A 23,639-nucleotide genomic window follows, 5' to 3' on the forward strand; every position below is an offset into this window, starting at 1 on the left:
GTTCTCCTTCATTATTTTTTCAAATAACTTTTCTACTTGTTGCTCTTCCTCTTCTCCTTCTGACATCCCTATGATTTGGATGTTGGTAACATTTAAAGATGTCCTGGAGGTTCCTAAGTCTCTCCACATTTTTTTTGAATTCTTGTTTCTTCATTCTGTTCTGGTTGAATGTTTCTTTCTTCCTTTCTGGTCCACACCATTGATTTGAGCTCTAGTTTCCTTATCATCACTGTTGGTTCCCTGTACATTTTCCTTTATTTCACATAGCATAGCCTTCATTTTTTTCATCTAATTTGTGACCATATTCAACAAATTCTGTGAGCATCCTGATTACCAGTGTTTTGAATTGTGTATTTGATAGGTTGGTTATCTCTTTGTTGCTTATTTTTTTTGGAGCTTTGATTTGTTCTTTCATTAGGATTATTATTATTATTATTATTATTGTCTCTGCAGGCCTGTTTTATAGTAAGGGGCAGAGCTTTAGGTGGTCACCAGGGCAGGGCAACCCAGGCCATTGAGATGTGATGCTGTACGTGGAGGAGAGATCAGAGAGGGAACAATCCTGCTTGCTCTGCTCTCTGCTGGTTTTCAGCCACTTCCCTCACTAGCCACAAGCAAATTGGGCCCTCTGGTGCTGATTCTCGGGTGGGTGGGCTTTTGTACGTTCTAGGGCCCTGTTGGTCTCTCCAATGAACTCTCCTATGAGTCTGAGAGTTTCTCCCGCTGCCTCAACCCCCACAGGTGTTTTCAATCAGACGTTTGAGGTTTTATTTCCCCATGCTAAAACTCTGGGTTGCTCTGTCTCATTCCCCAGTTGTTCCTCCAGGTTTATGTGCATGCGAATGTGGGACTGCCCCCTCCACCAGTCAATGCCTCACTGGGTTCTCCAGCTGCCACCTTGCCTGCCAGCCACCACCTTGCTGTGAGTCCTCTCTGTCTGGCTGCCCATCTCTGCCCCTCCTACTGGTCTGGATGAACGTTTCTTCTTTAACTCCTTGGTTGTCGGACTTCTAAACAGTTGGATTTTCTGTCAGTTCTGGTTGTTTTTTGTTTTTAAATTTGTTGTTGTCCTTTTCGTTATGCAAGGAGGCATAGTATGTCTACCTACGCCTCCATCTTGGCTATAACTTCTATAATGTTATACTTAAAAACTACATTTATCTGCCTTCCTACATAATCTGTACCACTGGATAATTAAATAGTAGAAGGGGACAAGTTTCTTTTAGTAAGAGTTTCCCAAGTAATAAGTGAAGAAAGAATAATAGAATTTTCGCCCTGGCTGGCGTAGCTCAGTGGATTGAGTGAGGGCTGTGAATCAAAGTGTCACAGGTTTGATTCTCAGTCAGGGTACATGCCTGGGTTGTAGGCCATGACCCCCAGCAACCGCACATTGATGTTTCTCTCTCTCTTTCTCTCTTTCTCCCTCCCTTCCCTCTCTGAAAATAAATAAATAAAATCTTAAAAAAAAAGAATGATAGAATTTCAATACCACTATTTTGTAGCCTCATGAGTTAATGGGTTTGTAGCTGCTGTCATCATGCAGAGAGAAGCAGATACTATGTCTCCTGATGGAAGAACACAGTGACTTCCATGCCAAAAGGAAAAACCAAACCTCAGTCTGATCAAGTCTCTAGGCCTAAGCACTAACTCAATGGAAATACTGTAGAAGACAGAAATGTGAAACTACACCATAAGGATGCAATCAGCAAAATCTAGAATGTAGGAAACTCACAGGTCAAGTGACCTGATTTCCTAAAAGTAAACTTACAGGTGGAGGGCAGAAGAAATGGAGGGGACCTTATAAATTAAATAAGACTTAAAGGCCATATCAACCCATTGCAAACAAATTCTAAAACAATTGTAATAATTGTGAAACAATTAGAACATTGAAAAAACTGATTGAATATTCAATGAAATTAAAGAATACTTCCAAATCTTAGGTGCAATATTGATACTGCTATGGTTATGTCAAAAGAGGATTTTTTATCTTTTAGAGATATATACTCAAGTGTATGAGGGTAAAATGATATGATCCTGGAATTTGTTTCAAAATAATGTGGAAAGGAGGAAGGAGTTGGGAATGTAGGTGAATAACATCGGCCAGGAGATAGGGACATGAAATTCATTGTACGGTTCTGTCCACTTTTGTGTTGTTTGGGGCCTTCCATAATAACAGTTATGGAAGCAGTTACATTATAAGTCATGCTTTATGTTTTAAAACACTATTTTTTGCACAGTTGATTTTTATTTAGTGATCTATATTTAGCCATCTTGCTGATTTTTTTCGTCTTCTAATGGTTTGCCTTTTAATAGCTCATCTGTAGAGGCCCTCAGATTTTCCATATTAAATGATACTATTGTCTGGGAATACTGACAGTGTTATTCCCTCCTTTCTATCCTTTTCCTTTTCCTTTCTTTTGCTTTCCCTACTGTGCTGCTACAATGTTGAAATAGAAATAATGAGAGAGGGCATCCTTATCCTCGTCCTGTCTCTAAAGAGAATGCATCTAAAGTTCTACCATTGAAATGTGATGTTTACTGCAGGTTTTTGGTAGATACTCTTTATCAAAACCAGGAAGTCCTCATTTAGTCCTGGTTTGATAAAAGGTGAATTTTATAAATTTATTTTTCTTCTTCCATCTACTGAGATGACCCTAAGGTTTTTCCCCTTTAACCTCTTGATATCAATTAAACAGATTTTCAAATATTAGAACATCTTTTTTGAATTCCTGGGATAAACTGAATTCATCATGATATACACACACACACACATATATGTTTAAGGATTTATATATAAGCTTAAGAATTTAATTGGCTAATATTTTATTAGAAGTTTTACATCTTTGATTATAAATGATCTAAGACAGTCATGATCACAGGGAGGCCCTAGGGAAGGACTTGGGGGGCTATAGCAAAAGGGGGTGATGGACCTTTGCCCCTAGGCTTTGACATAGCCTGAGTCCTCATGCTGTCTGCAAGAAGTCTCCTAATCTCTTGGCTGACTTACTTCCCCTACCTGATTTAAGCCTGAAACAATGTCTTAAGCCTGAAACAATGCGGGTGGTGGGTGCAGCCTTGTGCTGGAAAGGGCGGGTTCCCTAGGGTTATCAGGCCTAAGAAAGAATACATAAAATCCTGTGAAACCTGCTTTGTTTAGAATGCTCTCAACTAAATGATAAGGGTCCAAGCAGGAGGTGAGTTCATTCCCCAAAGGCTTATGGCTCTTTAGCTAGCAGATCCTGACTCAAAATAGGCCCTCAGAGTTCTTTGTATGTTATCTGTTGTTTGATCCTTACTGCCTGATAATGATTAATGACCTTTTCCTGTGTTTCTATGCAAAATGAACCCAATAAAAGCCCACTGAGGAAAAAACTCTTGGCCCTTCTCCTTTGAGAGATCAGCTACCTTTCCTCCCCAAACAGATCATGTCTTGGTAGACTTTCCTCAGTGGCAGCCAGATGGTGGGGGCGGGGGGGCCCTGTGGGTAGAACCCCCCCCACATTCTGGGATTCTGGGGACTTCCCTGGCGTTACCACCCTGAGCTGAGTGGGGTTAGCCAGAAACATTCTTAAGGAGACACCACTTCCCACACTGGAGAACTCTGAAGTTCTTTCCCCAAGGAAAAATAAAGCAGCAATATAGCGTGTAGATCATGTAGGTTGCTAAGAACTAGCAGGGTATTCTGAACCCAGTACCATGGCTTCAGATAGCAGAGGGTGACAGTGTTCAGTGACTGTGCAGGCCTCACACAGACCAATTTGTGAAGCAAGAAGCTCTGACCAACATCAGGAGGTGACAGTTTGCAGGGGTACTACCTTCCAGTCTGTAGATTCTGGGGCAGTAGCACTGCCTCAACTTCTGGACACACACTGCTTGTCTCTCTGTTTTCTCCACACCTTTAAGAGACACTTTTGCGACACTGGCTACCCCTTGTTGCACAGGTTGGGCAGTCATTATACTTGTTTTTTCTGGAGCTGTTTACTCCTGGAGCCAGGGACTGACCTGAGGAAAGGCCTTGAAAATGAAACTAAATTGAAGTAAACATACATATTGAGTAGAGACTTGGATTATCTTGATGTCAATAGTTGGCTGTAATTTTGCATAATTGTTTTGGCTTCTAGACCTCAGCTTTCTTTATCTATAATATAAAAGAATTTCTAAGAGTGGGGATGGGGGGAGAGGAGTGGATAAAAGAAAGTGGAGGGATTAGCTAAATAACATATATGTATGACCCATGGACATGGACAATGATGTGGGATTACCTGAGAAGGGGAAGGAGGGACTTGGGGGAGGGGACAAAGGAAGACAAAGTGGGGTCAACTGTAATAGCATAAACAATAAAAGACAATAAAAAAATAAAAAAAATTCCTAGAGATCTTAAATAATCTCCCACATTCAATGCTGGCTTAAAAAATTGCTGCCATAATTTTGTGATGTTTCTGACTTTGTACCTATTTCCTAATCAGAAACATGTGAATGGAGTTATAACTCTTTTGAAAAGCCAACAGTACCCTAGCTGGTGTGGCTCAGTGGATTGAGCTCTGTCCTGCAAACCAAAAGGTCACTGGTTTGATTCCAGTCAGGGCACATGCCTGGGTTGCAGGCCAAGCCCCCAGTTGGGGCATGCAAAAGACAACCAGTCAATGTTTCTCTCACACATGAATGTTTCTCTCCCTCTTTCTCTCCCTCCTGCCACACCCCTCTGAAAATAAATAAATAAATAAATAAATAAATAAATAAATAAAATAAAAAAAGAAAACCCAATGGCATGGAGCCATAGAAACCTGGGTTCATACCTCAGCTTCTTCACCTACTGGCTGCACCTTGGGTGGGTTACCTAACCCCTCTGAGCCTCATTTTCCTCATGTGTGAAAGACAGATAATATACTTTACCTCATAAGATTTTGGAGAGAATAAAATGAGATAAACTAGTACCTAACCTTTCACAGAAGGCCGAGATTGGTAAGGCTGCTTTGTTAAGATTGGGTCTGCTGCACACACCTGGATGTAAATGAAAAAGGATTACACAGAGGATTTAATCATTCCCCCAAGAGCAAGTCCCGCCCCACTGAAACTGATTTGGAAAGTAAAGAAATTGTCTTATCAAGTTAGAACAAGTCTCTCCTGACAAAGTGAAACTTATGGCTACTAAAATTAAAGTTTTTCACTTCTGGTCAAGATGGCAATGTAGGAAGACATGGCTCACCTCTTCACACAACCACATCAAAATTACAACTAATTGAGTATGGGACAACCATCACTTAGAACCGTCAGAAATCGAGCTGAATAGGAGTCTGACAATTATGGAATTAAAGAAACCACATCCATCCAGACTGAGCCGGCAAGCCTGGTGCTGTTTTTGAGATTCCATCAAACTGGCTAACACTGTTTGACCTGCCTTGGAGATCCCCAGAGACTCTGCCCCACCCAAATTATAGGCCACCCAAGCTGCTTTTCTATATGAATGGCTGGTCTTGGCTGGTGCTTCACAACTTCCTAAATCCTATCAATTAAGTAACAGTGGGCCTCAGAGAGCCCAGGCCCAGCACTAGCAGCATTCAACCTAGATTCACAACTTGGCTTCACCTGGAAATCTCCAAGCCCAGCACAAGTAGCAGCCATCATAGATTGCTTTATAGCTCAGTCAGGGTGGGTCTGGGAAAAACATAGGTGGGGGCTGACCTTGGCCTGCACCACCTGGGAAACCACAGGGTCAGCACACCCAGTGGACAGCTACAGACCAAGTCAGATCATCACCACCCTGCCCCTACACAGCCGATCCTCCATGGAGGGTGGAAGTTGGTGGTAAGTTGTCAAGCTAATCCTTGTAGCTGATTGGCCTGGGTAAATCTCTCCCACTGATCTGCCAATGGCCACCAAGGCTCTACTACAAGAGGAGGATGTACTCAAACCACACGAAGGATGCACCTTGTACCCAGCTTGGGTGATAGGGAAGCCTGTGCCATTGGACCCTACAGGACACCTACTACATTAGGTCACACTCAGAAGGCAACTCTACTTAATACATAGAAACAAACAGGGAGGCTGCCAAAATGAGGAGACAAACATGGCCCAAGTGAAAGCACAGATCCAAACTCCAGAAAAAGAACTAAACAAAATGGACATAAGCAATCTATCAGAAGCAGAGTTCAAAACACTGTTTATAAGGATGCTCAAAGAATTTAGTGAGGACCTCAACAGCATAAAAAGATACAGTCAGAAATGAAGGATGCACTAATTGAAATGAAGAATAATTTACAGGGAATCAACAGTAGAGTGAATGAAGCTGAAAATCAAACCAATGATGTGGACCATAAGGAAGCAAAGACAACTAATCAGAACAACAAGAAGGAAAAGGAATCCAAAAAAATGAGGCTAGTATAAACAGCCTCTGGGACAACTTCCAGAGGTCCAACTCACATCATAGGGGTGCCAGAAGGAGACGAGAAAGAGTAAGAAATTGGAAATCTTTTGAAAAAATAATGAAAAAAACAAAAAACTTCCCTAATTTGGTGAAGGAAATAGACATGCAAGTCCAGGAAGCACAGAGTCCCAAACAAGGTGGATGCAAAGAAGCCCACTCCAACATACATCATAATTATATACTGAAGGTTAAAAATAAAGAGAGAATTATAAAAGCTGCAAGAGAAAAGAAGTTAGTTAACTACAGGGGAGTTCCCAAAAGAATATCAGCTGATTTCTAAAAAGAAATTTTGCAGGCTAGAAGGAACTGGCAAGAAATAGTCAAAGTCATGAAAAGCAGGGACCTACAGCCAAGATTGCTCTACCCAGTAAAGCTATCATTTAGAATCAAAGGGAGATAATGAGCTTCCCAGAGAGGAAAAAAAATAAAGGAGTTCCTCATTACCAAACAAGTATTATATGCAATGTTAAAGGGACTTATTTAAAAATAAGAAGATCAAAATTATGAACAGTAAAATGGCAAAAAATACAAATCTGTCAACAATTGAATCTAAAAAACAAACTAAGCAAACAAGAACAGAGACAGAGTCATGGATACACAGAATGTTTTGATGGGTGCCAGATGGGAGGGGGTGTGGGAAAATGAGTGAAGAGGTGAGGGGATTAAGCAGTACAAACAGGTAGTTACAGAATAGCGATGGGTATGCAAAGTGCAGTATAGGAAATGGAGTTGCCAAAGAACTTATACACAGGACCCATGGGCATGAACAATGGTGTGGGGATTGCTTGAGGGGGTGGGGAGTGCTGGCTGGAGGGGGAAAACAGGGGAAAAATCAGGACAACTGTAATAGCAGAATCAATAAAAATAATTTTAGAATATTAATGTTTTTCAGAAATAGACTAATAGCTAACCTTTAATGCACACTTACTCTGCATCAGGCACTCATAAGCATATTATACGTATTCACAACTCTTATATGTCACAACCACCCCATGAGATAAGTATTGTTAGTATCCCCATTTTACAGATGATGAAAAAAATGCCAGAGTTCAATAACTTATTCAAAGTCACATGGTTAGTAATCCCTAACTATACAGATGGTGGAGCAAAGATTTGAACCCAGGGACTAAAGCTTGAGAATCAGTGCTCTTGATCACTGTAATGCTGCCTACATAGTGCCCTCCAATCCCCTATACCCATTGTTTTTAAAAGATTTGAAATCCTTTTTAAACATTAGCATTTATCATTCAGGACAGGCGAATGGTTTCTTTAATTTTCTGCAGTGATTTTTTGCTGCATTGAAGACCGTGTGAATAACCTTTATGGAACTGAGCCGCAGCCTGTTCCTCTGTTATCAGACAGGTAATCTGTTTTGACTGACTTGGTCATTGTTTAGGTTTGGCCATGTTCTGTGCAGCCCAAAACCCCTATTGCACTTGGCCAAGACCTTAGACGCTCATCAGTGTTCACATTCTACACATTCGTGATTGATGATATCAAAGATATGAGGACTGGAGCGTGTTTCCCTGGCTGTTGTCACTCAGTTTGGAAGATGGAAGGTGTCAGAATACCTCTGTTAGCAGGAACCTTGCTTAACAGCTTGACCAGACCCAGGGATTGGGCTACCATGATATTTTATTGTCCAATGTCTAGAAGGACTGAAATCTTTTAAAATGAGTATAAAAGTTATTTTTGTCTAGAATGTCAAGTGAAAGTAAATGTAGGAGATGTAGATAGAAAAATACCAAGTTTAGGGTGAAATCCCAAATCCATGACTTTGCACATTTATCTCCAATGAGCTCCTGGGGTCTCTCTCCCTGACAAGGGTCCAGATGCCATGGGGAAAGTTGTGGTGTCATTTCAGATTGGTAATCATTGTGATATCCAACTCAAGATTAATATTCGTTAGAGGACTATTGTATATGAATTACTTAATTTATTCCTCAGGCAACCTCAGGGGGGAGGGGTAATGTTTTTAGCCTCAACTGAGGGCACTGAGGCACAGAGAAGTTAAGGTGGAGGTAGTCCAACTCCAGAGCCCATGTTCTCCTGTCCGCAGCTCAGATCGCTGCTGCCAGCCTAAACAGAGCATCTCATATGAATTAGAGAAGGTGCCTCAGTAGGAGGACCAGGTGGGAACAGGAGCCCCTTCTGGGTAGATGCACCCGGGGCTGGGAATATATATGGCTTAGGGGGCCAAGCAGGATTTCAGCTTGTATTAGCTCCCTCTGCTGGACGCCTTTGTACAGCACACTGCAAGCACAATTCTGGCTGGCTCGCTCTGCATCCCCTTCTTGAGAACTCAAGAGTTTCTCACACAGGTTTCCACTACTGTATGAAGCAACGGAGGATACAGAACAGCTCTGCTTTCTGGGCCTAGCCAGATGTAGCATCACACAGCAGCATGCCCAGGTACCTCAGGTACCCCCAGGGAAGAGCTTAGGGTCTGGGAATATTCCCAGACACTATGTAGGGTCTGGGAATAAGAACTATGCCAGTTCTGGGTCCAGTAGTTCCTGGAATCATCATCATTATCAAATGGAACATCATTTTTGGAGGAAGCCATACTCAAGTAGCTCTGGCCACCTAGAGCTGTGGGCTGGGTCTCTAAAGATGCTGTTCCCCCATGTGTTGGAATATTATCCCACCAGGCAGGGAACCTCAGCTCCCTTACCTGCATATCCAAGGCCCTGTGAAAGCAGGAGAAACAGAAAGGTGAAAGTGCCTGTGGGGCCTTTTTGTAATGCCCCCAGAGTCTCCACTCTCTTCCATCCACTTGCAGTCACTAAGAACACGTCAGAATCAGAACTCAGCACTTTGGTCTGTATTCTGACTTCCAACCCACAACCTGAGGGAAATGGAAGGGTCATTCCCCATTAACATCTATGAGGGGGGCAAACTTCATCCGACAATTATCATGATAAGATTATAAAACCCAACCCAGCTGTCTCTACCTTGGGTGTCTTGATGGTTTTCTCTGAGGGGTCCTCCTTGTTCTTGATGATAGTCCAATTCATCTTTGCTTTCCTGTTCAGTTAACACACAACAAAAGTACATAAGACAAAGTAAGTGCAAATACTCCTGTGGTCCACACCTTTTGGGAAAAGGGAATACAATTTTCTTAGTTGTTTCTTTTTCCTTTGTCAACTTAGTTTAACTTAAGTGACCAAGAAGTCTGTTATAAGTGTGATTAGCCCTGAAAAGCTAGGTGGCTTAGCCACAGCATTGAGCACTGTTAGGTTCTTAGTCATCCTCTTGTGGGGAGGCTTGTCCCTTTGGTCTGTGCTGGGCTCAGTGCCTGGCATTCATAGGTGTTAACAGGGTTGGGGCAGGGGCAGAGGGTTTGGGTGTCAAGGAGAATATCCCAGGCAAAGGCCAGCTGGTGGAAGGAAGCGGGGTACCTCCAAGGACTTGGAGGAGGACCAGTGTGTAATGAGAGCAGAGGCTGAGAGAAGTGGGAAGCCTGGGGAGGAATCAGACCTCCTAGGCCTTGCAGGTAGGGTAAAGACTTTGCTCTTTGTCTTGGGAACACATAGAGGGCACTGAGGGTTTCAAGTAGGGGAGCAAAAGAGTGACACTGGACTTTTGTGGCGTTTCCAGGATTATCACAGATTGAGTATCTTATCACATCGAATGCCCTCTTCCTTGTTTCTCTGAGTCGCACAAGCTGCTTGCAATCCCACCGTCCAGAAGTCTCCGTGACAGTGCTTCGCAGTCCTGGCTGCATATTAAAATTCTTCACAGAGCTTTAAAAAATATGATTCCCAGGACCTAACCCCAAACATTAAAATCAGACTTTTTTCTGAAGATCAGACATTTTTAAGTCTTCTTGGGTGATTCCAGCATGCAGCCAGGATAGAGAATCACAAATTTTCTCAAATGTGTTGGAAGAGCATCTCTTTAGTAGTCAAAGAGATGTGGCAGGTGGAGTCAGTGACCCAAGTAAAGCCCTGTGTGTCTGATGAAGCCAGCTCTTGGCCTTTGTCACCTGGATCTCTGATTAATCCACAGCTTCTTTTCTGCTGTAGAGAAGGAATCTGATGTGGAGGGCCCTGGAAGTCTCTCCTGGAAGTTCCTTTAGTGACCATCAGTTTTTCACTTTATTATCAAATATTCAAGCTGCTTTGGGGAGAGACAATTAATTATCTGCTAATTTGTTTGACACTCTCTTCTCACTTAATGGCTTTTTACCCTGCATGTTTCTCACTTGTTAACTTCATGTTTGTAGCTGATGAGCTATTCTGACATAAAAAAAGCTAGAGCAAGCAGTTAAGTAATTTTCTTGGTTTTGCACTTCTTATTTTGGAGACAAAGCAGATTTGGCCTAATGCGGTAAAACAATTCATCCCTGAATAAATGGAAAGGTTTTAAAAAAATTATTGAAGGAAAAAACTGCCTCAATCATAGTAAACTGCTAAGTTAGAAAACTAGAAAGAAGGTAAATTTTTTAAAAAGCCTACTTATAAATCCTTTGAATCTAACAGGAAATTGGATGAAAAGGGAGAAATGAATTTCCTCCTTTGAAAGAATACTGACGCCAAAAGGATAAACCTTGAGTCTTAACAACATGCAGCTATGAACCTTTAGGGGCAAGAAATATTCTCATGTCACAGATGGGACGATGGAGGAAGACAGAGTCAGAGATTTAGAAAGAATCTTTTGGTGAGTCCCTGTTAGAAAAAGAAATAGTCTTAATTTAAAATTTTGTCTGTTGATTAGAAAAGTGTGAAAAATCTATCACTTTTACGTATATGAACACACATGTGAAATGACTAAGGTCATTCATTTCAACAGATGGGAAACAGCCACGATATTTCATTGACTGGGGACTTGTCAAGCCAATCACAGTGATTCATACGAGTACAACAGGACACTGTGCAGCTGTTAAAAAGCATCTCTTTGTGAATTGACACAGAAAGAATTCCAAGTACATTGAGTTAAAAAAATAAAACTGTGAACAATGTGTGTAATATGTTAAAATGTGTATACAGCATCTATCTATCTGTGTGTTTGTCTGTCTTCATTGGCTTATACATGCATATTACAACTCAGAAACTACTAACAGTGGTGTCCCTGGGGAAGGGAACTCAGCAGCTGAGAGACATACTCTTTTAAACTTAAAAAAAAAATTTAAAACTTCTGAGTATATTTTGGATTCAAAATTTGAATTAAAAACTAAAACTAAGCAAAATGCTGTCACTTTTAATATTAGCTACAAATGCCATGGCTAAACCGAGTGATTGAATATTTGGTGAGTGAGGGAAACAAACTAAAGGGCTGAAAATTCAAACCCCAGCTCTCTTGTTCTGGCCAAGACATTTGCTCTTCACCTGCCCATTCAGCTCACGAACAATTGAGTGTCTCTTGTGTGCCATGCACCGTACCAGGCATTGGGGCCACTGAGCAGAAAGATCTATTTATAAGGAGCTCACTGACTTGAGGACAACCAACAAGAAATCTCAATCGCTGCAATGCAGTGTGACAAATACTGTGACAGATTATGACAGGTTTCAGCAGGACCTCACCAGAGGTGAAGCTAAATTAGGCCTGGGGAGGTTTGTTTACCAGTGGACCCGGCGCTAAATCTTTCGGAGAAAGGGAGGCAGGGCAGTTCCCGGCAGAGGGAGCAGCGTGTGCTGGTCTGGGTGTAGTTTGCTGTGTCTGCGGTGTGTGGACAGTGTGAATCAGACACGGGCCAGAGCTTATATGGTGCAGTTTCGAGTTTTTTAAAAATTGCATGTTATATTGTTCTGTTTACAAAAGAAATACATCTTCTTTGATGCTGGGATTTAATTGGAAGGCTCATGGGTATATGATAAGGAATTTCAGGCAAACCAGGGATCGGACGAAGCTGTATTTAGAATGAGCACTGGCAGCAGTGTGGCATTGTGGGGCTGGGGAGGGCAGAGGGTGGGCGACACTTTGTGAACACAAACTGCAGCCCTAAAACCAGAGAGACAGCTGGGGTGTGGGTCTGGGAGCCGACTGTGTGAGCTGAAGCCCTGATTCCTGCTCTTCTTGCCTTACAGATCGTGCAGATTACTTAACCTCTGAGCCTGAGTTGCTCCTGCGGACAGGGGCTGAGCCAGGTGACCTTAAGTTCTCATTTGTCCTTGGAGAGCCTTACACTTGCCCTCTACCCTCACTCACAGCACCCCATCTGAGCATGGTACTTCCTGGCCCCCCACAGGCTTTTGTAAGGAACTGTGGGAAGGAAGGGGGAACACGGGGTGCAGAGTTGGACATGGGGATCCTGTCAGCTGTGAGCCAGCTGCACGACCTGTAGTTCAACAACAGGTTCTGAAGCCAGAAAAAAGATGTACAATCAGCCTTCCCAGAGCAGAATAGTTAGACCTCATCAATGTCAGGTATTACAGGTTTCGTGGCTTTGAGTCCTAGCTCCCCCTGCTGCTAGCCTTGTCACCAGTTACCATCTCACCTCGCCGGTCCTCAGTTTTCTCGTCTGCTCAGTGGCAATTTGCACACTTAGCCTGAGGGGCTTGAAAAAATTAAATAAGGTTCAGTATGTGAGGGGCTTGGCTCTTACCAGGAACAATCAATGTTACTGTCTCCTTTATAAATAGAGCCCTTTGTAGATGTGAACATTCTTTGAAAATTATTGTTGCATGTAACTCTTGCCTCACTGTTGAGAGGCAGGTATGGAGATCCCAGTATTATCATCTCTATTTTCCTAAAGAGGAACCGGAGTCCCAGGAATGTTACAAGGTTACTTGAAGTCACTCCTGGTCTGATACTTGAGTATAGATAATAATCTACTTAATCCTGGGCCTCTTTCTTTTGGAAGTATAATAGACCCGATACCCTGAACATTTTTCTTGGAAATACTATTATTCAAGTGTCCTGGAATCATCTCATCTTGAAACTAGCTTGTGATCCCCTTACAGCTGTCCTTCCAGCGGCCAAGAAAGCAGGCTGAAAGGACTCCAGGCCCTGGAACTTCTTTTCCGAGGGGGCTGTTCCATCTCTGGACAATGTCTGGACAAGCCAGACATCATTGTCCTCTTACTTCTACTCATTGAAGTCCAAGCTGCCCCTCCCCCACACGACCGTAGGACTCAGTGGCGGTGACAGTCACCTTCTGCCTGGTGGGATGTGTCCACACCTGCCCGCATAAGTAAAACCTGGGGCTGGCCCTAAACTCGGGGTGTCAGGCAAGTTGGGGAGTGCTGCTTAAAGTCTTATCACTGATTTCAGGCAGGTTCCTCCACCTCGGGTGAGAGGGCGCACGGTGACAGCTGTCTGTGTGATGACTGTGAGGTGGAGCCCTTTCCAGTTCCTCACACCCTCTGGGCGCAGCGTGCCCATCCTTGCTATCAGTGTCCAGTAGGAGCATGTTCAACTCTGCATCTAGCATTCATTTTTATTATTGCCATTGTATCCCCCACTACCTAACCCTGACAGTTTATTAAAGTTCTTCAGGGGAAGATCCCTATCCTAATTTACTTATCAATTGCCATTTCTTTTTTAAAAAATAGATTTTTAAAAGACATGGTTCCATGTTTATGTGAACCCAGATGTAGTCTGGATCAATCGAGTCTCCCCAAATCTAAGTCTAATGAGATTATCTTTCAAAATGGGCTAATAGTGTTGTCTTCAGTGTTACAAGGAGGTTCTTAAATCTGAGGAGGATTCCACATGCAGTGACTAAGAAACAAATGGGTCTCTCCCACAGCAACCTGGGCCTGGCTCTGCTACAGCGTTGTACTGATAGCGTTTGCTTCTCTGTTTATCTCTCTCTTAGGCTGTAGGCTCCTTGGGAGGCCAGGGGTGGAGATGATTCATCTCTGCACCCTCAGTGCCTAGCACAGTGTCTGCTACGCAGAGGATGTTTGATATATGTTATCTAACCAAACAGTCATAGGGAGAGAAGCTTTCCATTGGCTCAACAGAATGCAGGTGGGAATTGGGGGAAGGGCAGAGTCCTGTAGGGTCAGAAAATCTTCCTGCAGCAGACTGGTTGAGTACTCAGGGATGGAATTTTCTAGAAGGAGCTATGCTAGCTGTTTGGCTAACATGGTAGGTGGTGCATTTGATTGTATAGGACTCAGTTGGGGTCTGCAGTGAAGCTTTGTAACAGATGGTTGAAAACATGGGCTTTGGATTGGGCTGCCTTCTATCTGTCATTTACCAACTATCTGATATTTGCAAAGTTACTTAACTTTGCAATGCCTTCTGTTTTCTCATCTGCAAAATGAGGTGATGCTACTTACTTCTTAGATTGATTTTTTGAGTTAAGTGAGGTCTTGCATGTAAAACTTACAACAGAGCCTTGCGCAGAATAAGTGTTCAGTGATGTTGCAATTGTGATGATTTGCATCTCCTTCTATCCCCCTTTTCTGTCTCAATATTTTTATCTTTTACCCTTGTGTCTTGAAATGTGCAATTCTTCTTACATGCACCAGGCAAAAATGAATGAAGTGCCCTGTGGATGGGGAGGAAATGCAGGGATGAAATGTGTAGAATGAGTTGGTTTCTATACAGCTTCAGATGCTGAGGACAGCCTGTGTATCTTCCTCTGTATGAACTCATTATTCTTTTCTGTATAGCCTTGAGGTTTGTGTCTTTTTATAAGGCAATCCCTAAGAATCCAGGAGCTACCATATCAACAAGAAGGTCTACTATGGAGAGCTATGAACACTGAACATTCCCAAGAAAAGTTGTGGTCTTTTGGGCAAGGACTGGTCTGGGAGTCAGAAAGCCTCACGTGTGCTTCGTGAGCCCCCTGCAGAAGCAGGCTGCGTTATAATTTCTGTGAGTTTTCAAAAGGGTGGTCTGGAAAGTGGGCCTTAGGGATGACAATACTTTTCCCTTTATAATATGTTGTATAATATGTGTGTTATATGTATATGATACATGGTATATGATATAGTTTATGGTAATGATGCCAGAATTGTGGGACAAAAAGTGCAACACAAAAGCCTTGTGGACACTAAGTACACCAAAAATTATTATAAAATTCCCCACTCTGAATTCTGCAGTTTCTAGATGCTCCATAAATATACTCTTATCTCACTTCCGCAGCATTATCACCTTTTAACATACTATGCACATTGCCTGGAGCAGGAGAAGGACCTCAGTCTGTTTTGTTTGCTGATGCTGTATCCCAAAGGCCCAGGCACATAGTAGAGAGTAGATGCTCATTATGGATTGGATGAATGAACAGTCACAATGTTGATGAGACCTCATCCCAGAAAGTACCAACCACAATTCTTCAAGCTCTAAAGGAAGAAGTAAACTGTTGCAAAGAAAAAAAGGCTAGTTTCATTAATATTTCATTTTGGGCTACACTTCGTTCCTCCAAAATTCATATGTTAAAGTCTGCCCTCAGCATCTCAGAATGTCACTGCGTTTGGACATAGGGCTGTTAAAGAGGTAAAATCAGGCCGTCAGAGTGGGCCCTAATTCATTATGACTGGGGTCCTGAGAAGCAGAGATTAGGACACAGACACACTCAAAGGGAAGATCGTGTGAAGACACAGGGAGAAGATGGCCATCGACAAGCCAACGAGAAATACCTCAGAAGAAATCAAACCTGCCAACACCCTGATCGTGGACTTCTAGTCTCCAGAATTGTGAGAAAATAAATTTCTGTTGTTTAAGCCTCTCAGTCTATGGTGCTTTGTTATAATAGCCCTACCAAACTCATATAACATGTAATAAATCAAGGCAATTATTTTGAATGCTTGTAGCAAATACCCTTTGTTACCTGGAATCATTCTCTCTTATTCAGGTTTTAAGATCCTGTTTTCCTTTTTGAGACACTTCTCTCCTCCCCACCCCTAGTCCCTGTGGCTCCAGGCTGGACCAGTCAGTGTATTCTATTCCTCTGGCCATGGTGATTCATCTGGGCATGGGCATGTGACCCAAGTCAGGTCAATAAGAGTCAGTTCTGGAGTGACCTAGAAAACAGAAGCTGGTGGTCACCTTGCCACCATGAGGAGAGAGCCTGTCTAAGAAGAAACAGAGGAAAGCAGAGCCTAGCCATGTGGATAAAAGGTTTGGGGCAAAAGATGACTCTAAAAGCCCCACCTTGCAGAGCTGAGTCTGGGACTGCCCAGAAGAGATGTAACACGAGGACTCTGGATTAGCTGAGGTTAGGAGCGTGACACATGTGGCCTCCGAAGTCCCTGCCAGTCTACATACAGCACTGGCTAAAAGCCACAAAGCATTTGGTTTCTTCTCCTCTGTTTCTGTCTTTCCTAGTCACTTCTTATCAAAGGGCCGAGAGTTTGTCCCCTACGATAATATGAAGGATCTGAAATCCTTCCATACCAAGTATTAGTTTATTCCCGATCACTTCCTTTTACTCTGTGGTCATTTATTTCCAGTTCTTTCAGCTCTGAGGGGGACACAAAGAATGGATAGGAAGGGGACCCTAAGCCAGAGGGCTGTGGGATGAAAAGGAGGATCAGTTTACGGGGCATTTACAGACCACCTCCCATGTGCCAGGTGCTATCAGGTGGGGCAGGAAGGAGTGTTGCAAAGATGGACAAATGACATTGTCACTACAAGACCCCTCAGTACCCTTAACTAGATATGAAGCTTTGGAGGACAGAAAACAAGATCCGACATCTGGAAGAGGACTTGTAGTTGACTTCTAAATAGTTAACTCAAGAATCCTTCTCTACAGTAGGATTCTCTACAGTGGTGAAACAGTAACAGTGATCTGAGTTACTATCAAGATAAAATGAATTATATTTGCCTTTTTTATGAGGTGGTTCAAGTTCAAGGTTATCCTTTCTCCTCTCTGTTCCCTGTCCCCTACCATCCAAACCAGACACCCAACTGATTTGTCCCCAACAACTGGCTGTGATTACTGTCCTAATTTGTACTTTGTTCATCTGCTACAAACTGCCTATTTTCTGTCTCTTCTGATAAAGCAGGAACTCTGAGGGACTTCTGAAGCTGTTTTTGTACCATGCAGAAGTGTATTAACTGGACTGCCTGCGTATGTGCCTATAAAACCCTTCGTCTTCTCAGTGTGAGATCACCTTCAGGAACGGCGTCATGTCGATGTGCAGCTTGCGCGTGTAAAATTCTTTTCTGTTTGAACATATCGGCCCTTTATTTATATGACTTTGAGGCTCTCCTGTCTTCTGAGCTGCCGCCTCCAAGGACTGCTGGGCTGCCTGTGAAGAGAAGCAGAAAGCCCACCTTTCATAGGAATGATACATAGTGCGACCAGAGCTAGTCCAAATCCCCACATATTTATAGAAAGTGGTTTTGCATTGTAGGAACTCTAATAGTAACAACTATTTTTACCTAGGAAGACACGGGAGGCCCATATGTACACAGGATAATCCGAGACTGGTTATTAATTCATACCTGGAGCTGGTGTAATGGGAAAAGTGGGGAAGGCATCTGACTGTGTTCTGGGGTTGTAGTTACTTTATTTCATCCTCACAACAACCGTGAAGCAGGTATTGTTATTCCCATTTCAGAGATGAGGAACTAGAGGCTCTGGGAGGTTAAGTAACTTGCCCAAAGCCACATAGCTGGTAAAGAGTGGAGCTGAAATCACCATCTTCCCAAGACTCCCTTTTTAATGAGATCTTTTTGATATGTCTATAGCTTTCGTGAATAGTTATCAAATCTGCCTTGCAGCAAATAAAATTATGGCAAGGCTCCAGTTTATTTCTGAACTTAAAATGTGTTTGCTGTGTTAGGAAGAGTGAGCTGAACAAACCTAGCAAAGAGGGAAGGAAGAACGGGGTAATAGAGGAGTTTGGGAAGCCCCAGAGGCTCTGCCACCTTCTGGGCCACGCCTTCTCCTGTCACTGTGGCCGATGGTGTCCTGTTTCAGCGCTACAAAGCTGGATCTGAAGTCGGTTTCCAGCCCCGCCCCCTACTGCAACATGGGTGATTGTTCCAAGATGCAACCCGGACAACACTCCTCTGCGCAAAACCTTCAAAGGCCCTTGCCCTCAGGATGCAGGCCAACCCACTTAAAAGGTTTTCAAGACTCTTCCTGCCTGGCCCTGGACTATCTCTCCTGCCTCATTTAGTCATTCAACAAATATTTATTGAGTGCCTTTTCTATGCCCGGCAGAGCAGATGCGGCTGTGCAAGGAGCGGACAGAAGTCTCCACCCTCATGAAAATTGCACATACATTCCACCGAGAGGGAGGAGATAATAAGCAAGTGGAACAGAAGTTATGTCTGAAGGTGATTCGTGACACAGAGGAAAATAAAACAGAGAGGGGAGTGAGGAGTGTCTGGGAATGGTAGTGGAGGTGCAATTTTAAGCAGGGTTGCCAGGGAAGGCCCCCTAAGAAAGCAAAGTTTGAGCTCTACGGAAGGTGAAGGAAGGTTCTGTGGGGCTCTCTGAGGGAAGTGTTTACCTCACTGTGGGAACCGCAAGTTCAAAGGGCTACTATCAACATTGACCTTTCTGTTCCCGCACAAGGCTATCAAACATGCCCTTCCTTCTCCTGGGAACACACTCCTCCCTTCTCATTCCTCCTCACCCTTCAGGTCTGGCTCTTCTTCAGTGCTGCCCATGACATCCCAGAGCACTCGGCACTTCCTGCCATTGTCCAAAGGATGCTCATGCGTGGGTAGCCACCTGCCCTCCCCAGTAGACTATAAGCTTCATGAGGGCAGGAACCAGACTGTCCTGTTCCCTTGTAAAAGCAGTGCCTGGCACAGGGTCTGGGAATGAATCCACACATGATACATATTTGCCGAACAAAAGAATAACAATCGCCTTGTGGACAAGCTACACGTCCTGGCCCCGCTTGGTTCAAATGCGGAGGGCCAATGAAGACACCTTTATAGGAAGTATGTGCTCATCTCCAGAGTCCTGTCGTCTGAGTACCTCTGCCTCCTCATTCCCGAAGAGGGAAATTATTTCTCAGGGCTGGCTTATTAGGGTCACATATATTAGTGTACCATGACATCACCGTGGGTGTGGAGCTGATCATTTCCATATTTTCTAGGAGACCAACTCTCAATGTCTGTCCCTCTGGGCTGTCATAAACACGCCCTCCCATAACATTTATATTACTTTTAAGTATTAATGATGAATTAACAGTTGATGGGTCCCTTTAAGCAGACATCATTCCAGTGAACATCCACACCCTTCTTCTTTGTTTTGAAATGTGGCTAGAGATAAAGAGTTTTCTGGACAAATACATATCCAATTTTTCTTTTGTCATCTCAGCCATATATCTAATTAGCTTCTCAGGGTGAGACAGCCCCTCCCCGTTTCCAGATCAAATGAAAGCGTTCCGTCCAAGCTGGAATCAGACAAAGCATTTCAAGCTTTCCAGCTTCCAAAATCATACCATGAATCATTGGGTGGAATAATAGAAATCAGACAATATTGATTTAAGGGAAATTTCTCCGTTACCTCCAAGAGACAATTCTGTTAGGCGAGAGGACAAAAGGCCTAGCCAAGACCAGTGATTCCAACGGCTGGAATCACTTTACCTCCTTATGTGGGGTTCAGAGGGAAGAGCGGGGAGTTGGGAGGCTTTGAGAAAAGTCTCTCTGAATCACTCGACTTATAAATCTTTTGATAAAGCAATTCTCTTGACTGTATGGCTTATCTCTCTAACATTTAGGGGCCATCAATTCTAGTTTAATGGAATGTTTTCAGTGAAGGTTCTGTAGTTGCTGGAATGTGAAGTGCTGTTTTCGCGTATTATGTTCAGGAGTTCTAACAAATACGTGATAGCGAAGGGGGTTTGGGAGATGTGAAGAAGGAAAAGGTGAAATATATAAAGAGGTTGGTGAGAGGCAGTGAGAAGAGGAGAGGAAGTCAGGAAGTTAAAGCTAGGAAAGGAAGTCATACATTGGGGGCGCTTTTTCATTTATTCATTAAACTAATATTTATTGAGTTATATTGTACGTGTCAGAAAAACACACACATAAATATGCAAGATGATTTTGGGCAGTGCTACATCTATGAAGGCAATGAAATGGCAATGGAGGTTGATGGGGAGGGGGTGAGACTTGCCTTCTGGTGATCAGGGAAGACCTCTCTGCTGAGGTGACATTCGAGCAGAGAGCTGGGTGACTATAAGGAGTCAGTCCTAAAAGCATCCATCTTTAGCAGTCAGGGTATCTGATTATGCAGAGGTAAAACCAGGCAGGGATTCCTTGAAAAGGAAAGTAGAATCCCTGATAGCTGCGCCTGTGCGGCCGCAGCCTTCTGGGCTCCATCCCTGACCCTGCGAGGCGCCCCTCTGTTTCCTGAGCCATCGTGATTGACACATGCAGCTCTTGGGCGATTTGGAGAGCCAAGACTGCAGAATAAGTAGTGAACAGGAGTGAAGATCTCTGAAGGTGCAGAAGGGAGAAGAGAACACAAGGTTGGACAGAAGGGAATGAAGACAGGGGATGTGGAGGGAAGCACAGATGCCAGAAGCTTTTTTTTTCTTTTATGAGCACGCTTGACTGGGAATAATCACAAAACTGATGGAAGGGTGAAATGTTTAGCAGAAAATCAAACCCATCCTTCACCTTTATTGTATTGTAAATACTTTAATATTTTTGTGTTCTGCTAAAAACACCTGGAAGCCTTTCTCTTTGGTAAATGAAACAATAAAGATTAATGAGTTAATTTGGTAAAGCTGATTTGAATTGCACAGAAGGGGTTGTGTAAGTTCTTGGCATTTAAAATGGTATCTGACATTTAAAGGGAGATGACTGTTAATGAATTCAAGAGCTAATCTTATACTCTGACAGACTGAGCCATGGAAAATCCAGGATTATTATCGTGCCGTAAACATAATGTGATTCAGTTGAAAGCCAGAACAGAAGAGAGCTATCATCTGTATACAAATATCCATATGCACATATATATAATGTAGCCAGACTTACAGAGGACATCATTAAATTAAACAAATATCATTTCCTTTCTTAGTCTTGGATTATAATAACTGAGCTACAAACTCAAGAAGAAAGGCTTCTGCCCAACACGTTTTCCTCCTCCTTTCAATTTGTGTATTTTGAAAGGTTACTACCATGGGTTGGCTCTCTAGTCACTGGGATGTCTAACCACAAGAAGGAAAGGAGACCCTAAACTCAAGCAACTAGGTGTCCAACCACGGGTTCCACCGAGCCACCAAAGATATGGATCTGTCCTACAGGAGTCTCTCAGGCCTTCCTCTTTACTGTTCTCACTTCTTTCTAATTGGGGTTCCCCATCTCTGCAGCTATGGCATAATGGCTCCAAGAAGAGCTATTGTCTCTCATTAAGGAGGCCGCAACACTCTCGCTGTCTAACTGCCTCCCACACAGCTCACAACTTCATTCTGCCCGAGAGCAAACTGCCAAGAGTCTCTGGGAACCTGTGGGCAAGCTGAGCTGGAGGAAGAAAACAGAAGGAAGGAGGGCCTTTGTAGCCAGGATCTGAAATGTGCTGGGGCACACACCCCACCATTATCTTAATGCATGGAGAGCAGGGGCGGGAGGCCTTTGCTGAAAGCCTTATGTGGTCTATCAAGTTGTCACATCAAACCTCTGTGCACATAGGGCATTTGTCCTCCTCCTGTGAGCAAACAAAAGGAAAAGAGTCAGTCTCTCCTTTGGACCACTAGCCCCCTACTTGGATGAGAGTCTGTCCCTCCGCTTCCCTGGGTGGACGGCAGGGGTGGGGGGTCCTCTGAATCCCAGGGGAGATGGATAGATCTGAGAGATTTAGTTTCTGGGAGTTGGGGGTTGGGGGAAGAAGGCCTGAGATTCTGAGCTTTCCTCTGGCTACGTCTCCTGCTGGGTGGTGGGGACCAAACCCTGGAAAGGGCTCCCCCCTGCCAGAAGCTATGGGCTGAAGGGACTGGCGATCTCCCCTGTCGCTGGCCTTCTCAGTCCATCATTTCTTGCCCATGGTAGCCTGTGGGACTAAGAGTGGGCAGTAGGAATGGGGACATAAGTGGGCCTGGGAGGGACATAGAACTCTGCCAGACTTCCTACCACTGGGCTGCCTGGAGGGATCTGAGTGGACCACAGGCTTCTTATATTCTATCAGGTTGGGGTGGGGGGACCCAGCTTGGGCAAGGCCAGCCACCCTGACCACCCCCAGGTTCCACTCTGAGACCTTGTCTCTGTCTAGGTTTCCCTGGCCCGGAGAAGCAGGAAACCTCTAGTCTTCAGGAGGCCAGATGAAACATCAGGCTCTCAATGAAAAAACACCTGGCCTGTCTGCATGTCCTCTTCCTGAGGAACAAAAGGGACCCTCAGCCACAGTGTGGTTCCACCTAGCACAAGGCTGCCCAGTCACCTGGGTTCCTCATGCTCCTTTTAACCACCTGACATCCTGGCCTACTTTTTGTCTTCTGAAAGCAATTTGGTGCTGGTGAAATTGGCTGACTGGGTAGTTTTAGGAGGGCTCCACAGGAGGCCTGGCAGAGATGCAGTTTGTTTGGAAGCCAGAGAAGAGCCTTCTTGTTCCTCCCTGTCACGATTGTAGGTCTCGATCCACTTTTACACCTCAACTTTATGGAAGGAGATTTTATACCCTCCCGAGTGCTAGTAAATTACCGTAATAGCTAGCAAACACTGGGCCAGCAAGAGGAACACTGCAATCCCCAGGCTTAGCTTTTGGGAGAGACTCATTTGGTGACTTGTGCCAAGTCATTCAGCTTTCCTTGCCTCAGTTTCCCTACCTCACTGCTCTCCTCAGGGAATTATTGAAACCCAGGACACTTTAATTCCAGGGCTTCTACTATTTGGAAATAAATCTTATCTGTGAATTCTAATTGATATTGTTCTAAGTTTAATTAGCTGCTTTGTTGATACAACAGGATCATTGTTTATCTGGCTTAGCAGGAGCCCGAGGAGAAAACTTTTAAGCCAAAATAGTGATCTATTCTGCCCCAGGGGAGGCAGAAACTGGCTTTTTCTGTGAGGGGGAGTCTGGCTCTGTCCAGGCTGGAATTTTGCCTGAGTTTGAGAGATGACGCACCCTATTTCAGACTGGGAGGTGGGAGGTGGGAGGTGGGGGTGCAGGGAGGGAAATCTGAACAAGTCCCTAGTTCCTTCTAACCCCAAACTTTACTTCAGCCCCAAATTGTGGGACTTCCTTGTTATGTTGGCTCTGACGTGACTTTTCCAATCTGACAACTGAGAGATAGGGGATCTCAACTTGCAAACTGATTCCACTATAAATAGGTCATTTAAAATCAGTTGATTTTCACTAAGAAAAGAAATGTTACCCATGGTATTTTGATTCCCACACTGGCCCATAAAA

General features: G+C 43.7%; 1 protein-coding gene across 4 annotated transcripts in view; it reads right to left on the bottom strand.

Moving 5' to 3' along the window:
- Window positions 1-23,639, bottom strand: part of KIAA2012 (KIAA2012 ortholog) — a 114,178-nt gene that overhangs the window by 21,451 nt on the left and 69,088 nt on the right. For all 4 annotated transcript variants that reach the window (XM_036023056.1, XM_036023055.1, XM_036023054.1 and 1 more), the window contains 2 exons: window positions 17,437-17,574; window positions 9,379-9,451 (listed from right to left, as the gene is read on the bottom strand). In XM_036023056.1, the coding sequence (XP_035878949.1) occupies window positions 9,379-9,451; window positions 17,437-17,574 (211 nt within the window). The remainder of the gene's footprint in view (window positions 1-9,378; window positions 9,452-17,436; window positions 17,575-23,639) is intronic.

Source organism: Phyllostomus discolor, chromosome 4, assembly GCF_004126475.2.
Source record: "Phyllostomus discolor isolate MPI-MPIP mPhyDis1 chromosome 4, mPhyDis1.pri.v3, whole genome shotgun sequence".
Lineage (NCBI taxonomy): Eukaryota > Metazoa > Chordata > Mammalia > Chiroptera > Phyllostomidae > Phyllostomus > Phyllostomus discolor.